Below are 18,104 nucleotides of genomic sequence, written 5' to 3' on the forward strand. Positions count from 1 at the left end.
CAGGGGAGGGAGAACTCTAGTTCAGTCCAACGCCACAGAAACTCTGCCTATCATAGTAGGATATTGAGCCAAAAGCATTACATCATCCCAATTTATTCTCATTGGCTGGTCAGAGCTCAAGTGCTGGACACAGTTACTAATTCCTTGTCAATCAAGAAGCCTTACATCTGCCTAAAGAAGTTTCTATAATTGTCAGCTACATCACAAATGAACTGAAAAGATACCCAGCTTCTGTTCATAGCTAAGCCTGTCTGAGAACAGTACACAATTATTCTACATGGCTTTTGAGTCAATTGTCTGGTTAATTTTTGCTACTATATAATTTTGTTAAATTGAAGTTACATAAAAAACTAGTAGTTGATCTTTCTCTTTGAAGACAATGAGTTCATTTCTGTCACTGTGTTAATAAGTCCAAAAACAATCAAACTAATGCACAGGTCTAAAGCATTGAGGTGACTTTTCATTGTCTTTATCGAGGAAGAATACAGAGCTGGAATGATTTTGGTGCATTTGACACAAAACTCGACTCTGGAGTTATATCAATGTCTTTGGGGTCAACGACAGGTTTCAAGGTAAAGTTCTGCAAAATCATTGTCAGTACCAAAAATAGCTCCATCCGAGCCAGACCCTCTCCCACGCAAATCCGCTTCCCTGCAATGAAAAAGGAATTTTGAGTTGATGCTGGAGATCTTTCTTTGCAGCATATTTTAAATACTTATGAAGCAAAAATCTCAGGATTAAAGTTAGATGCACAAAATAATTGAGGGTAAGTGCATGGAGCATAATGACTGTCTCCCAGAGTTCAGGAAGGTATGAAAGTATACAAGGGTTTAAGAAGCTACTCACAGATCATTTAAAGGTTTGAGTTCCTTATACTGCCCTTTTAAAAGGAAATGTGGTTTAGATGAAATTACTATAAACTGGGTGCACAACTGTTTGAAAAAACTTGCTCATAGAGTAGCTATCAATAGTTTACTTTTGAACTGAAAGGGTGTATCTAGTGGAGTCCAACAAGGGTCCTTCCCGTGTCCAGAACTAGTCAATATTTTCATTAATGACTTGGATAATGGACTGGAGAATATGCTTATAATATATGGACAATTATAATTCACAACTATAGAATGGGGAATAGCTGACTAAGCAGTAGTACTGCTGAAGAGGATCCAGGGGGGCGGAAGGGTTATAGTGGATCACAAATTGAATATAAGTCAACAATGGGATGCAGCTGCAAAAAAGGCCAACAGCATTCTGGGGTGTATTTACAGTAGTGTCATATATAAGACACGGAGGTAATTATCCCACTTTGCTCAGCGCTGTTGAGGTCTCAGCTGGAGTACCCTGTCCCATTCTAGGCACCATGCTTTAGAAAAGATGTGGATAAATTGGAAAGAGTTCTGAGGACAGCAACAAAAATGATCAAAGGTTTAGAAAACCTGACCGCTGAGAAAACATTAACAAAACTGGGCATGTTTAGTCTTGAGAAAGAAGATTGAGGGGGGGAGCTGATAATAGTCTTCAAATATGTGAAGGGCTGTTATAAAGAGGACAGGAATCAATTGTTCTCCTTGTCCACTGAAGGTAGGACAAGAAGTAATGGACTTAATCTGAAGCCAGGGAGATTTAGGTTAGGTAATAGGAAACCTTTTTTAATGATATGGATAGTCAAACTGTGGAACAGGCTTCCAAGGGAGGTTGTAGAATCCCCATCAATGGAGGGTTTTAAGGACAGTCTGGACAAACACCTCTCAAGGATGGTGTAGATTTAGGTGGGCCTGCATCAGTGCAAGAGGCTGAACTTGATGAACTTTCAACTTCCAACTTTGCATTTCTATGATCTCTCTCCAGATGACTATGCAGTGGGCTTTGTCTTACTTTACATTTGGTACTCCTTTCAGTTTTAGTGTTGTCTGCCCATTATATCATGGATTAATTTATACGGGACAGATACCATGCAAAGCAAGACACGACGTTGCCAGGCAGAGTGAAGAGAAGGGAGTGTGTAGTTAGTCAAAAAATTCACTTCAGACAATGAGCAGGAAGTGACATTCTTTAAAGACTGATAGATGCTTTGCTAGAGTGAGAGAGTCTGCTTCGTGGTCCACCTGAAAACACTATGCACTAAACAGTCTGAGAGCCACTAGGAATTTCAAGGCAAAGCCAGAAGACAGTCTGGGATCTGAAATAAAAACAATTTCTTTTACCTGCAGAAAAAGGCATGAAGTAGTCACTCTTCTTAAAGGCACCATTTTCGTCCAAGAAATGTCCCGGGTTAAATTGATCTGGGTTTGGGAATTCCCTGCTGTCAGATAGAACTGACTTCAGTACAGGGAATATCGTGGTGCCCTGAATTAGCAAATGCAGAAAAAAAAAGAATTAAAGTGGATACTATCCAGAAGAGAGAAGCCTCCAAAATTCACTTGAGTTGGACTGTGGGACCCATCTTTGTTTTTCTTCATTTCCTTGCATACCCTGAACAATATAAAATTAATATGGCACATATAAAATGGATTAAAAACTGACTAACTGAAAGGTCTCAAAATTTAATTGAAAATAGGAAATTGTCATTGAGCGGGTCTGTTTTCAGTGGGTTCTTGCAGGAACTGGTTCTTGGCCCTGTGCTATTTAACATTTAACAATGATGTGGAAGAAAAAACAAAATCATCATGATAAAGTTTGCAGATGACACAAATCTTGGGGAAGTGTCAAATACTGAAGAGGACAGGTCACTGATTCAGATACTGCTTGGTAAAATGGGCACCAGCAAACAATATGCATTTTAATACAGCTAAATGTAAACATACACATCTGGGAACAAAGAAGGTAGGCCAGACTTACAGGATGGGGCCGTTATCCTAGTAAAATAATGACTCTTCAAAAGATTTGGGGGTTGTGGTGAATAATTAGCTGAACATGAGCTCCTAGTGTAACACTGTGGCCAAATAAGCTAATGCTATCCTGGGCAGACATGCCAAACCTGTGAAAAAAACAGCAGAAATTGGGTTTGTTTTTGGCTTAATTGGCTTGCGGGTTGCTTGTTGGCTAGTAGCTTGTTGTAGTTTGTTGATTTTTTTTGGATCGGCTCCAGCAAGCAAGGGCAAGGGGAGGGCAAGTAGGGGAGAGAGTTGGGGTGCTCAGCAGGCCCACCACAGTCCCAAACTGCATGCCGGGGGGGGGGGGGGAGGAGGATCTAGTCACATAGAGTGTTGGGGTTCTTAGGGATTGGCTTGTTTTGGACTTGTTTTGAAATGAGATTAGCTTGATTTTGGGCTCATTGTGAAAGCCGGGTGCTTATTTACTGCATTAAAGTTGGCAACTGTGCCTGGATGCAGAAACAGGGGAATCTTGAGTAGGAGTAGCGAGGTTATTTTATTTTTGCATATGGCACTGGTGAGAATACCGGAATACTATTTCCAGTTCTGGTGCCCACAACTCAAATGATTAAAGGATTAGAAAAACATGTCTTAAGGTGATACGCTCAAGGAGCTTAATCTATTTAGTTTAATAAAGACAAGGTCAAGGGCTGACTGGATAACAGTCCGTAAGTATCTATATGTGCATGGTGAACAAATATTTAATAATGGGCTCCTCAATCTATCAGAGAGAGGTGTAATATGATCTAATCGCTGGAAGCTGAAGCTAGACAATTTCAGACTAGAAATAAGGTGGAAGTTTTTAACGGTTAGAGTAATTACCCATCGGAACAATTTATCAAGGGACATGGTGGATTCTCCATCACTGACAATTTCTTAAAATCAAGATTGAATGTTTTTCTGCTCTTGGACAAGTTCCATGGCCCGTGATATATAGGATGTCAAACTAAACAATCACAATGCTCCTTAGAATCTATTAGTCTATTTAATATAAATCTAAGTCTATTTTTCATTATTTAGTAAACAAAACCCAAGAATTAACTGTGTAAGCTTGGCTCACTATTAAAAATACCTTAACCTTGAAGTGTAGTTTTTGTTTTGTTTCATATTTGTACTGATTGGCTTGCATTCAGTTCCAGAAATAAGCAAAGGTTGGGAGGGCTCCAATACTTTCTTTGTTCATTTCCATTTGATATGTTGTTCTGTTTGTGAACTAACTGCGCCAAGAAATTTCCCCAGAAACAAAATCCCTTCAGCCTCAAAAGAAGAGAATGTTTCTGCATACTAGTTTGATATCAAAACCTTAGCTGAGTACCATTGCTAAATGCATTTTCAATTCCATATCGAAATGCCACAGCAAGGGTCTGAAACCCTTTCTGGAAGGAAAGTCCAGCCTGCAGATTGCAAACTGCTGTTCTGCTTCATGCAGAGGCTTGGGGGGGATTCAATAATAATTGGTATATTATTGGTAAATCAGTAACAACAACAACAACAAAACCCAGCACACAAAATCTAGTTGAAGCATTTCTATTGTGAATAATTCAAAATTAAACAGAGAAAAAGGTAAAAGAACTCGACCCTTCGCAGACACATTGAGAACTGACCTTGGGAATAACATATTGTTTGAGATGAACATCTCGAGTCACAGCACGTGGGACACCTAATGGGACAAGAGCAATGAATCTCTGGATTTCATGGACCACAGCATCTGTGTAAGGCATCTGGCTTCGATCCGCCATGCAGGGGCTTCGACTTTGGCCAATCACACGGTCAATCTCTTCGTGAACTTTCTCTGTCATCAGATTAATGAGACTTAATTATAATGGTAAAGAAGAGGATTCCCATAAATTTGCCCACGATTGTGTCACACTGTCTGCAATTTGGGATTATAACAAACCTGATCAATTTGGTGTTACAAAAACTTCATTGATCTGGATTGAGAGAGGAATTCAATCACAACGGCCTATTTAGCCTTTGGACCCTTTGCTCAGACAGTCAATACAGGGACAAGTAATGCCCGTTGTAATGGTGCTTTTTGGATGAGAACGCCTGCCTGCAGGGAACTGGAATAGGAAACCCCCTCAACACATCTTCAACTCACTTCACATAAACTAATGAACCACCACCGTGTTACAATAACATAGGTCACTGCCAGGCCAGGCCAGATGAATTCTGGTGACTGAAGGGGAGATGCTCTGTATCCATTTACTGGTCCATGTATTCCTCACGTTCCCCCAGGACCTAACATTTTGTGTGTGTCTGTGTGTTTGTTTGTTGTGTGGGAGACTGTTACCTTCTATTTCTGGGTACTTCAGAAGAATAAGGAGTCCATATTTCAGGGTGGTGCTGGTTGTTCCTGTTCCCGCGACAAATAATTCTAACGTGCTATTTACCATACTTTCCACATTAAATTCTGACTGGACATTCTTTTGCTCCTGAAAAAAGATTTGGTGAAGATCTTTGATTCTTGACTTTAAAACTATAGGATATATTCTTATAGGCCAAAAGAGTGACCTACCTGTCATCATTATAAAAATCCCATTCAAATACAGCTGTATTATTGCGGTGCGTTGGGCCTTTTCTGTGCAATAAGGTGATTTTTTTCTTTACATGAAGTAGGAGAGCACAGTTTGACCATTATAACGCACTTTCCTTGGGCAGAGAACATTTCTCCTTTTTGGGCCATGTCCTATGTTATTATTTAAGAAATTAATCCTGATGATGTATATAACCCATTCTACAGGAAAGGGGGGCTGCTTCCCTCACATACCTCTTCCATTTTGATGAGGAAAGCATCGATGAAGTCTCGAGGACAATTGGCATCCAGAGACTCTTTGTGCATCTTCACTCTCTCCAGAACAAATTTTCTGAACTCCAGAGAATTTTTAAATATCCCGTGGTGAGGCCCGGGTATGTAATCCATGAGAGTCGGGAAAAAATTGTACAGCTTTAAAGGTTGAAAGAAAAACACAGTTGGGTTATCTGGACACAACAGATAACCATAGTGTTCACTCAAAGGTCTCACTACAGCAGAACAATACAATATTTCTTTGGCACCTTCCTATCAAAATGGATTCAACAGAACATTGCAAGCTCTACTAAATCAGACTACTCAACATATTGTGACAGACCCAGACCAGTGGGATACAGGAGTCTGGTAGAGGGCAAATATACTGGTCACTGGATGAGTAGTATTCTGTTCCCTGAATGACCAGAGCACGGGCTGCACTAGAGTAATCAGGAACCTTCTAGAACTAGTTAAGGCAGGTAGGCTAATTAGGATACCTGGAGCCAATTAAGAAGAAGCTTCTAGAATCAATTAAGGCAGGCTAATCAGGGCACCTGGGTTTTAAAAAGGAGCTCACTTCACTTTGTGGTGGGAGTGTGAGGAGCTGGGAGCAAGAGGTGCAAGGAGCTGAGAGTGAGAGGGTGTGCTGCTGGAGGACTGAGGAGCACAAGCATTATCAGACACCAGGAGGAAGGTCCTGTGATGAGAATAAGGAAGGTGTTTGGAGGAGGCCATTTGGAAGTAGCCCAGGGAGTTGTAGCTGTCATGCAGCTGTTACAGGAGGCACTATAGACAGCTCCAGTCCACAGGACTGGAACTCGGAGTAGAGGGCGGGCCCAGGTTCCCCCCAAACCTCTCAATTGACCTGGACTGTGGGTTCTCCCAGAGGGGAAGGTCTCTGGGCTGTTCCCCAACCCACATGGTGAATCTCTGAGGCAAGAAAATCTGCCAATAAGCGCAGGACCCACCAAGATAGAGGAGGAACTTTGTCACAATATATAAATTCCTCTCAAAAACTGCAGTGACATTCAGTTATATTAGCTAAGACACGCTCCATTTTTTCCAACATAACACACACACTTTTCTTGGGAAAAAAACCCTCAAGTGCCCAACCTTAGCTCTGACCACAGATTTCCTTAGGCCACAGTAAGCCATTATAGACTTTAAAAGTAAACTATACCTCAGACTTCTTGAGGTGGCAGTTAAAGGGTCAAATTCTCTCTTGTAGTGTAACTCCATTTCTTTTGACTGAATTATGTCAGCAGAGAGTTAGGCCTTTCGTTGCACATTTCGTGAAGTTTTCAGGAAAGGGTGTGGTGGCTGGGTGTGAGCTGGCAGTGAAAGGAAGTTTGCTTTGGAAGTGAGAAATATCTTCACATTCACTATCATGTTGCTTATGTGATAAGGCATGTGACATGTGCTTGGTGTGGATGTTAATATTTTAACTGGCAACTTTCTTGATTTTTACCAATAATGTTGATAGTAAATATCCTTAAGCAAACTTAATTCTGAGCTAATGATGTGTTTTGTGTGGGAATTTAAACAATATTTAAAAACAAGTTTGAGGATCAGTTTAGCGGTAGTCTAATGAGGAGATGGAATCTGAAACACTTGTTACAAAAGGATCTCTGAAAACTGGGTGTCTGGGCAACAAAATGGCAGATGAAATTTAACGTTGATAAATGCAAAGTAATGCACATTGGAAAGCATAATCCCAGCTATACATATAAAATGATGGGATCTAAATTAGCTGTTACCACTAAAGAAAGATCTTGGAGTCATTGTGGATAGTTCTCTGAAAACATCCAGTCAATGTGCAGCAGCAGTCAAAAAAGCGAACAGAATGCTGGGAATAATTAAGAAAGGGACAGATAATAGGACAGAAAATATCATGTTGCCTCTATATAAATCCATGGTATGCCTACATCTTGAATACTATGTGCAAATGTGGTCGCCCCATCTCAAAAAAAGATATATTGGAATTGCAAAAGGTTCAGAAAAGGGGCCACAAAAATGATTAGGGGTATAGAACGGCTTCCGTATGAGGAGAGATTAAGAAGACTGGGACTTTTCAGCTTGGAAAGAGATGGCTAAGGGGAGATATGATTGAGCTCTATAAAATCATGACTGGTCTAGAGAAAATAGATAAGGAAGTGTTGTTTACCACTTCTTATAACACAATAACTAGGGGTCACCAAATAAAATTAATAGGCAGCAGATTTAAAACAAATAAAAGGAAGTATTTGTTCACACAACACATAGTCAACTTGTGGAACTCCTTGCCAGAGAATGTTGTGAAGGCCAAGACAGGGTTAAAAAAATAGATAAATTCATGAAGAATAGGTCCATCAATGGCTATTAGCCAAGATGGGAAAGGATGTTTGCCAGTAGCTGGGAATGGGCGACAGGGGGTGGATCACTTGGTGAATACCTGTTCTGTTCATTCCCTCTGGGTCACCTGGCACTGGCCACTGTTGGAAGACAGGCTACTGGACTAGATGGACCTTTGATCTGACCCAGTAGGCCATTCTTATGTTCTTATGTTGTTTAAGGAAAATTAATAGTTAAAGAAAAATCTCTGTCCCCTCCCCCAGTACAAAGGAGAAGAATGGAATAAACCCCTGAACATACCGCTGTCCAGGGGGAGTGCTGGAGCTTGCCATTTTCATCTATGAGATTTATTAAAGTCACAAACTTCTTATCTTCATAGTCAAATCGGTCCCCAAAGACGATGGAGCAGATGACATTGGAGACAGAATGGTTGAGGAAGAGGGTGGGGTCAAAGGGCCGCCCTGGAGCAAAACAAAACTAAAAAGAATCAGTTTTAATTCAGTGTCTTCACCCTCAGCATCAGAGTCATGGGCAGCATGGGCACATTGAGGATCTCCAACCACAGGGCAAGACTCAAGGTGGGGCTGACAGCCATTCTCTGGGGAGGGTGGGTTAGGGCTGCCCCAACCCCCACTCTTACCTCTCACACGCTAAATTAAACAGTTGCCACTTTTCTTCTTGGCAATCAGTTTTCACTCTGTCTTCTCTGCTGCCCTCTGCCTGGCACACTCTGGTCTGACCAGGGGCCATCAGTGCCTCTCTGAGTGACACCTGCCTGTCTGACTTGGGGCCCATTTCACAGAAAGGATCCCAACCCTTTCACAACAGGATCCTGCTCAGAGGGCTTTGCCTGAGCCATTGCATGTGTTGTTGTAGCATCATCATCAACTCCCAGAGCGCAGCAATCTCCCCTTGGCACTGACAGCCCTGGCCGTGCAGCATAAATACACAGTTGTTGTGCTAGGGAAGGAATAAAGGCTCCCAGCACAACAGCAGGGGGGATGGGTCTGCTTTCTGCCTTCAGAGTGCGCTAAGCAGGCCCCACAGCTCAGCTAATGCAATTGGAGAGGCTGAATTTCCCACTGGCTCATGAGTGACATCTTAGCTTCCGTTTCAGGTTCTTCCTTCCTCATAAGCACAAGGAACACATGGGGCTGGTAACTGAGAGCTGACATGGGGCTGCAGCGTCAGAGAGACCAGCACAACATTCTTCAAAGTTATTGGCAAGAGTTCACCCCTCTGACCTGAGACCACAGTGCTCATGGGGAACATCCAGAAGCAGCATTTTCTTCATGCACCAGACCCCTGCTCATGTCTCTCACCTGTCGATTCTCTTTCACTCATTCCCACCAGCAATAGCTGCCCCTTGGCTAAGAGTACACAAGCAGCAGGACCAGCAGTAAAGCAGCTCTCTTCTGTCTGTACCATGGTGGGGAAGGGTCTCAGGGCAGTCTCCTCTCCCACTCACAATTCTCCCAGATGGGCAGAGCCAACTTCAGTTTGGCCCTTAATGTGGCAAGAGGCAGGGTGATCTTGTGGCTAAGGCACTGGCCTGGATCTCAGTTCCCCATCTCTAAAATAGCAGGGAAAATCGTTCACTTCTTCCACTGTTTTCATTCATGTCTATTTATGATGTACACTGCTTGAGGCAGGGACTGTCTCAAACCATTTGTTCCAACAGTCCATACGCAAAGGAGCCCCTATATCAGCTGGGACCGCTAGACATTACTGAAGTGTAAAAATGTAATTAGGAAGGCCAAAAAAGAATATGAAGAACAGCTAGCCAAAGATTCAAAAAGTAATAGAAAAAAATGTGTAAGTACATCAGAAGCAGGAAGCCTGCTAAACAACCAGTGGGGCCACTGGATGATTGAGATAAGGGAGCACTAAAGGACGATAAGGCCATTGCAGAGAAACTAAATGAATTCTTTGCATTGGTCTTCACTGTTGAGGATGTGAGGGAGATCCGCAAACCTGAGCCCTACTTTTTAGGTGACAATTCTGATGAACTGTCCCAGATTGAGGTGTCATTAGAGGAGGTTTTGGAACACATTGATAAACTAAACAGGAATAAGTTACCAGGAGCAGATGGTATTCACCCAAGAATTCTGAAGGAACTCAAATGTGAAATTGCAGGACTACTAACTGTCATCTGTAACCTATCATTTAAATCAGCTTCTGTGCCAAATGACTAGAAGATAGCTAATGTGATACCAACTTTTAAAAAGGGCACCAGAGGAGACCCCGTCAATTACAGGCCGGTAAGCCTGACTTCAGTACCGGGCAAACTGGTTGAAACTATTGTAAAGAACAAAATTGTCAGACATATAGATGAACATAATTTGTTGAGAATAGTCAACATGGTTTTTGTAAAGGGAAAGCATACCTCACTAATCTACTAGAATTCTTTGAGGGAGTCAACAAGCATGTGGACAAGGGGGATCCAGTGGATATAGTGTATTTAGATTTTCAGAAAGCCTTTGACGAGGTCACCTGTGGAACTCCTTGCCAGAGGATGTTGTGAAGGCCAAGACTATAACAGGGTTAAAAAAAAGAACTAGATAAATTCATGGAGAATATATTTATCAATAGCTATTAGCCAGGATGGGCAGGGATGGAGTCCCTAGCCTCTGTTTGCCAGAAGCTGGGAATGGGTGACAGGGGATGGGATCACTTGTTGATTACCTGTTCCGTTCATTCCCTCTGGGGCAGCTGACATTGGCCACTGTCGGAAGACAGGATACTGGGTTAGATGGACCTTTAGTCTGACCCAGTATGGCCGTTCTTATGTTCTTATGGAATATAAATAAGAATTGAGGAGTATCACTGGCACTGACACAGAAGAGCTCTGATATTTCACACATCTCAGCAGAATCTCAAATACAACAGGTGGAACGGACAAAGACATTAAAGCCAGAATAGCAAAAGCCTAACATGCCCTTGTAACTCTAAAGCCGATGTGGAGAAATAGAAATCTTACCCTCCCAATTAGAAACTTCAAATATTTAGCACAATGGTAAAGTCAGTCTCACTATATCATGCTGAAACATGGAGACGTATTGAGAGACCTTATATCTATACTCCAAGTTCTTATTAACAGTTGCCTTAGACAAATCCTCAGTATCAGACAGATAGAAAAGAAAAGAAAAAAAAAAAGAAGAACTCTGGAGGAAGATTAAACAAAAACTGATGGGACAGGAAATTCTAGAACGAAAATGCAGATGGCTAGAACATACATGGACAAAAGACTTGAATAATATAATAAGACAGGCGTTGGACTGGAACCCCCATGGCAAGAGGCAATAAGGTAGACCATGAGTAACATGAAAATGCACAATAGAAGCAGAATTGTTAGTTATCAGATTGACATTGGAAGTATCTAAGACTGCAGTAGGAGACTGGCAAAGATGGAAGGCCCTATATTCCACAAGGAATGAAGAGGAATAAGATAAGAGAGAATGAGTGTCATTTATGAAGCACTGTACATTTACACCGTGATTTCAAACATTCCTATGGAGCCCATCACTATAGAATGTAGGTGCCAAACATGTATCAGACATCTAGCAGAGGGGAAAAAAATGAGAAGAAGCAAACTGTAGACATAGGTGTCTTTTTAACCCAGCACACTGGAACTAACCCACTCTAATATGGCTCAGTGTTTGCATCTACACACTCTAGACAAACGTTTTCCATTTGCTCATTGATCACAGATCAGAGGGGAGAAAATGTGAGAAAGAAAGACAGAAATGGTCATCTCTGGAACTTTTCACACATCCTTTCCCATTATATCAACACAGGTTGTTATATGTGCAGTTAATGGCTTGAGTAATAAGACGTTTGAACCAAACAATTAATATAATGAAAAACAGAAAGACAAGAGTCTTTGACTCCTCAGTTTCCAACGGACATGAAACAATCCTCACCATGTGTGTTTCTGAGTCTTTCCACCAGAAAACAGGTTTCCTCCTGGATACGTTCCTCAATGCTTTTCTTCCCCATCCCAAAATTTCTCAGATTAGTGAGGGCAAATCGGCGGAGCTGCTTCCACCGCTCCCCGTTGCTGAAAACAATACCTGAAAACAGGACGAGAACAGGAATGAAAGGAGGGAGAGCCAGACTCAGTTTGCCTATTTGACAAATACCCAAATATTGGTGAGTCAAAGGTTCAGCTTCAACATCACTGATATTGTGCCTGTTTTTTACTAGGGAGATGATAATACCACTACATTGCAATTACTGTTCGCAGCATTGCTGTCGCCAAGTTGGACTCTGGATATGGCAGAGACAAGGTAGGTGAGGTAATATCTTTTATTGGATCAACTTATGTTGGTGGAAGGGACAAGCTTTTGAGCTTCACCGAGCTCTTCCTCAGGTCTGCAGCAGTTAATTAGCGCATCCAAGCTAAAAACAAGTTGGGACAGACTGCAAAAGAGTTTCACACTTAAAGACACTGTTTTTATGGCCCATTACAATATTTGTAAGACAGACTGGTGACTACTAACCTACTCCTGCAGAGGTGTTAATTGACCATTATAGGCCACTTCATTTTCAGTCATTTCCCACAGTGTGCCCAAGTTAGAAGCTGTAGCGAAGCAAAAGTCACCACTGCGGCGCCTCCAGGGAATTAGCTTGTCCAGCCTTTGGAGCGCCCTCTGCAGACCAATATCCCGCTTGTCGCTGGCCCCCATGTCCCTCCCGGACCCTGGTGCCCCTTTAGCTTGGGTGCTGCCTCCTGGCAGTACCCCCACTTTCTGGGCTCCCTTCCCAGGGGAATTCCCACCCTCTATCCCCACCTTGCCTCAGTGCCTAGTGCCAGTCACCATCTAGCCCCTGCTCAATGGGGCAGACTGCAGTCTATACCACTCATCAGGGGGGTTTGAACCTGCTGCCTCCACATACCCCCAGGCTGAACCTCTACAACCCCAGTACCTATTTGGCCTTAGACAAGGCCTGCAGCCTGGGGGTTTTCCAGGTGGGAGCTCCCCAGCTCCCTTGCCCTATTCCCCAGCACTACTCTACTCTGGCACATTTCAGTTCCCAGGCAGCCAGGTCCTCCCCTCTCCACCACTAGAGAGGGACTGCCTGAGCTCCTGGCTTGCAATCCTTTTATAGGGCCAGCTGTGGCCCGATTGGGGCGTGGCCCCAGCTGTGGCTGTTTCCCCCAATCAGCCGAGGCTTGCTGCTTTGCCCTGCCACAGCCCTCTCCCAGGGCTGTTTTAAGCCCTTCAGGGCAGGAGAGGGTGACCACCCCGCTACACAAGCCTTTGAAAAAAATCACATTTCACACATGCTCAATAGAGACTTCTTAGAATTTAGCAGCTAAAATCTCCAAAGGTTCTGTCTTCACTAGGCATGCACCATTGCCTCACAGATCCTGGTGCCTGTCCACATACGAGATGACAAGCTACTGCTGCTATCAGTTACTCCATTAACTCAGATCTCTATGCAGTTGCATAGGGAATCTTAATTCTAGCATTTCCTAGCTTCTGAGTGTTTGACTTTACAACCTCAATGAAGTTCCTTTCAAGTAGTTTTTTTTTCTGTGTAATCAGGTAACTACACTGAAGGTTGTTTACACAGTCACTTTGATTCTAATGTAACTACACTTCACCTAATGTAGAAATAAGATAAAAGACTTCCTGAAAAGGACTTCTTGGTGTTTCCATATTTATTACTCCATCTCTCACTTTTTATTATGAAAAGATTTAAAAAATCCTTCTCCGCTCATGGGATATACCTAGTCAGTGAGGACAAGGGAGGAAGACGATAGGAATTCATTGTTTGGTGTGATCCTCTTTGCCTCTCCAGCCCTGCTTTCCTGGCTGTATTCTGGGCTATTCTATTCTATTCTATTGTAAGGTAGATTGGCCTGGCAGTTACAACTGCCATAAACCTATAGTGACATGCTCGGAACCATCAGGGGCAGCTCTGTGTTTTTTGCTGCCCCAAGCACGACAGTCAGGCGGCCTTTGGCAGCATGCCTGTGGACGGTCTGTGGTCATGCGGATTCGGTGGCATTTCTGCAAGTGATCTGCCAGTCCTGTGGCTTCGGCACACCCGCTGCCAAATTGCCACCGAAACCGCGGGACCAGCAGACCTCCCGCAGGCACGCCGCCAAAGGCCGCCTGACTGCCGCCTTCACAGCAACTGGCAGGCTGCCCCTCGCTGCTTGCCGCCCCAGGCACACGCTTGCTGCGCTGGTGCCTGGAGCTGCCCCATGGAACCATTCATGTCAATGAACCAGTGGTGTTACCCAGGGTTTTCAGAACCCAAAAATGTGGTAACTTAACTGTTTCACTCCAAGCAGCATCAAGAATGAATCAATGAGATAAATCGGATAAATGATTGATATAAGCATGCTCTCATCTAAATCTCCGATTTATGAGCTATTAAGCACACACAGACATAAGCAATAGGTTTGGAACATCCCAGATATAGTTACCCACAATCTGAGATGGTTTTGAGTAATCACCAGCCAGACTTCCAGGGGCCCTCATTCTGCCCAGCTGATAGGCAGTTTAGATGTCTGCTCCTTTCCCAAAGAAAAGCTCCCTGAAACTGCTAACTATAACAAAGAACATAAGCTACAGTGACTCCTAGTGGGTCAGCATAATAACTTCTACTGGGCCCTCAATTCTCCTAATTGCAACAAGCTACACGTTAGCTCAAAACATTTCTGCTATTTCTAGCCATAACAACAATATGTCAGGGGCGCCTAAAAACCAAGGTCGCTATTCACTCACTTTCCCCCATAACTTTCTATCCCATCCTCCCATTCTGATTAACAAACTGCAAGTATGCAGCTGTCTGACCTTGTCTCACAAAGGCCTGAGATTTTTCCTAGCTATGCGATATTTGGTTTTCAACTGGCAGTGGCTGAACATACAAAATGGCTGACTGCTGGACTGTCAAGTTCTGGGGTACACACATGAATGTCAAATTCTGGGCAACAGTGGCACAATAGGGAAGGGGCTCTTTCCTGAAACCAAGACTATTTATCCAATTTTTATTACTGTATGAATGAAACTCCAGCTGTTTCCCTTTTGTCTTTGCAATTGTGTTCTCCTCTATATGCTGAAGTTACTTGAAAGGTACCTCTTCCCTTGGAGGATTTTTCAAATATCGGCATACTTCCTCTTCCACTGAACTCGTCCCCGAGACCGATCAGAGCTTCCTTCACAATTTCATATCCATACAGCACCACAATCCGTTCTGAGCCTAAGTATATTGTGAAAATTGGGCCGTACGTTGCACTGAGCTGTTTAACACAAAAGACCAGTAAGTTTTAACTTAGATCCACTTAATGACGAATAAGAATGTGAGCAGATCAAATTACAAACTGATGAAAGTGCTCTCATGCCACTGAGCTAATACTAGGCAAGTTTTACTACTGATCACCATGCAGACTTGGTCATTTCAGCCCAGATCCTCCAAGGTATTTAGGAGCCTAACTCCATTGATTTCTATGAGAGTTAGGCACCTACATATCTTGGAGGATCTGGGACTTCCTGACTCTTCGGGCTTCCCTTTGTTATCTTATAACATTTTAAACATATTTCCCTATAGATGTGTGTCTCTGAGTGTTCCCAGGATAATTCTGTCTGTATTATACAATTATGTCATTATAAGAATAGACTGCATTAATATGGGGCCTTTCAACTGTGATCTTGAGAACCCTGTAAAAATGACACTTTTTACTCCACAGAAATGCTGCCTGCATTTATTCAGTCATGTCAGTTGATTTTATAATGACAAGAGAGATTTTTCCCTTCATTTTCCTTCTGTTGACCTGCAGAGCCAAAGACAGAGAAAAGTGAGATTCTGTTTCCCCTTTTACATCACCAGAGGAATTACTGTCCATATTCCAATTGATTACACCTGTGCAAATCAACAGACAAACACATCTGTATCTCAGGGCATGATGAGAAGAGAATGAAGATGAACAGCTGTAACTGGGGGCAGAATTTGTCCTGTACAATCCTCATTATTTGTGATGATTTGCCAGAAGGAAAGAATCAAACCTGTCTCTCCAATCCCAGGTTGTGTTTGCAGAGCTCGCTAAAATGTCAGAACATGCAGCACTACAACATCATTTCTTCAAATCTGAGCTGCAGTTTCTGCCTTACCATCATTGTGTGATGCAGGCAAATATCATTAGAGCAATTTTACAGATGGAAAAATTAAGGAACAAAGGGGTTAAGTGACATGGCCAAGAGCACACATGGAGTCTGTAGCAGAGGTAGATACAGACCCCAAGGCTCACCACTGCCATTTCCTTACATAACCCACTAGAGCGCTGTCCCCACCCTGTGATCACTTGTATCCATTGCAGTGCAGCTGCGGGGGGGATTCTGGATTAGCTGTGAATAAGATCCCCTCTAATATGAGCAGTACATTATCCGGAACAGTTTACATCTAGCCTCCAAGACTGATTGTTTTGTGAAATAAGAAGTCAGAAATTTGAGATGAGTGACATGGAATTGCTGCCAGGTTCTGCTTAATGTCCACCTACAACCCAGAAACTGGTACCATGAAAACACCCTTACCTCATCTATACATTGGGGTAAATTCTTCGTATTCAGCTGCAGCGTGTTCCCTATGATGGGAAAAGGAATAGGGCCAGGAGGCAGCTTCCCGCTTCCAGACATCTTTCTCCATGCCAAAAGGAAAAGAAGGCAAGAGACACAAATCACCAGGAAAATAGTTGTTGCTCCCAGAGGTTCCATTGTAGAGTGCAGCAATTATTCTGGGTTCTAATAGGGGTTTACTTTGTACTTCAGACTCTTTACTTTTTATACTGTACACAGCAAAAGGGGGTGCAAGCAATTAGCCAATAGGAGCTCTGAGTTCCCCTGAGTTAATGAGATAAGCTCTGGACTAACAAAGGTGATTGGAGTTGTCAAACTAGGAATGAACTCCTTTGAACCTTTTTATTAATATCTCATCTCCATTTGCCATTATGTACTCACTGATAGAGCATGACAATTAATCCTTAACTGAATCTCTGTAAAACTGTCCAAACTATCATGAAATCATCCTCTCTCTGCACTCATATTGTTAAATGTTTCTCATAGACTTGATGCTGGCTAGATCATTTTACACATATAATGTTTCCTTTTCATGTTGCTATCCAGGATTTAGCATATGGATCGGTGAGCAGCAGACACTTAAGAAAAACACCAAGCTGAATGTTTGATAAATATTTAAACTGAATCCTGAATCTTTTTGGAGATTTCACAAAGTCTTGTTAAACTTTAAAAAATGTTTCAGAGTAGCAGCCGTGTTAGTCTGTATCCGCAAAAAGAAGAACAGGAGTACTTGTTCCAGCTCAGCAGTCTCTAACAGAAAAACTTCAAAAACAGACTCCAAGGAGAGACTGCTGAGCTGGAATTGATATGCAAACTAGACACAATCAACTCCGGTTTGAATAAGGACTGGGAATGGCTGAGCCATTACAAACATTGAATCTAGCTCCCCTTGTAAGTATGCTCACACTTCTTATCAAACTGTCTGTACTGGGCTATCTTGATTATCACTTCAAAAGTTTTTTTTCTCTTAATTAATTGGCCTCTCAGAGTTGGTAAGACAACTCCCACCTGTTTATGCTCTCTGTATGTGTGTATATATATCTCCTCAATATATGTTCCATTCTATATGATTCCGAAGAAGTGGGCTGTAGTCCACGAAAGCTTATGCTCTAATAAATTTGTTAGTCTCTAAGGTGCCACAAGTACTCCTGTTCTTCTTTTTAAAAAATGTTGTGACCCCCCCCTCCTTATATTGAACCTGTACAATTCTTCGTTTCAAACTGAAACATTAAGACTCTGAGAAGCAAGACTTGACGTGACCTGGAAGTCAGTAGAACTATTCCCATTTATTTCAGTGGGATTTCGATCAGGGTCCATGAGAAACTATTAAAACAAGATGTGAAGGGACAGTACAGCTTAAAAGAAAACCAGTGATTTCAAAGTTTGGAAATGCAGAGCTAACATCAAGTCATAGATTTTAAGGCAGAAGAGTCTAGATCCTTTAGTCTGATGTCCAGGCCATTCACCCAGTTAGCCATGTATTGAGCCCAATAACTTGTGCTTGGCTACCAGATCTTCCAGAAAGGC

The 18,104-nt window shown here is 42.5% G+C and overlaps 1 protein-coding gene across 1 annotated transcript; it reads right to left on the reverse strand.

The window, feature by feature from the left end:
• Positions 1 to 6: 6 nt before the first annotated feature.
• On the reverse strand, positions 7 to 16,770 carry LOC117880984 (cytochrome P450 2H2-like). The gene is made up of 9 exons (XM_034777703.1): positions 16,536 to 16,770; positions 15,085 to 15,247; positions 11,913 to 12,062; positions 8,290 to 8,450; positions 5,641 to 5,817; positions 5,164 to 5,305; positions 4,475 to 4,662; positions 2,202 to 2,343; positions 7 to 651 (listed from the first exon to the last, which is right to left on the reverse strand). Exons 1-9 carry the CDS (start codon positions 16,713 to 16,715, stop codon positions 470 to 472), a joined length of 1,485 nt encoding a protein of 494 aa, XP_034633594.1. The 5' UTR covers positions 16,716 to 16,770; the 3' UTR covers positions 7 to 469.
• Between the last annotated feature and the right edge of the window lie 1,334 nt (positions 16,771 to 18,104).

The sequence above is a fragment of the Trachemys scripta genome, chromosome 7 (assembly GCF_013100865.1).
Source record: "Trachemys scripta elegans isolate TJP31775 chromosome 7, CAS_Tse_1.0, whole genome shotgun sequence".
Lineage (NCBI taxonomy): Eukaryota > Metazoa > Chordata > Testudines > Emydidae > Trachemys > Trachemys scripta.

Excerpts from the sequence above, each read along its gene's own strand:
- LOC117880984 (XM_034777703.1), bottom strand. The coding sequence starts at position 16,715 with ATGGAACCTCTGGGAGCAACAACTATTTTCCTGGTGATTTGTGTCTCT. Across the intron at positions 8,451-11,912 it reads AAGACTCAGAAACACACATG|GGCGGCCCTTTGACCCCACC; the intron begins GTGAGGATTGTT and ends GTTTTGCTCCAG. Across the intron at positions 652-2,201 it reads CTTCATGCCTTTTTCTGCAG|GGAAGCGGATTTGCGTGGGA; the intron begins GTAAAAGAAATT and ends TTTTCATTGCAG.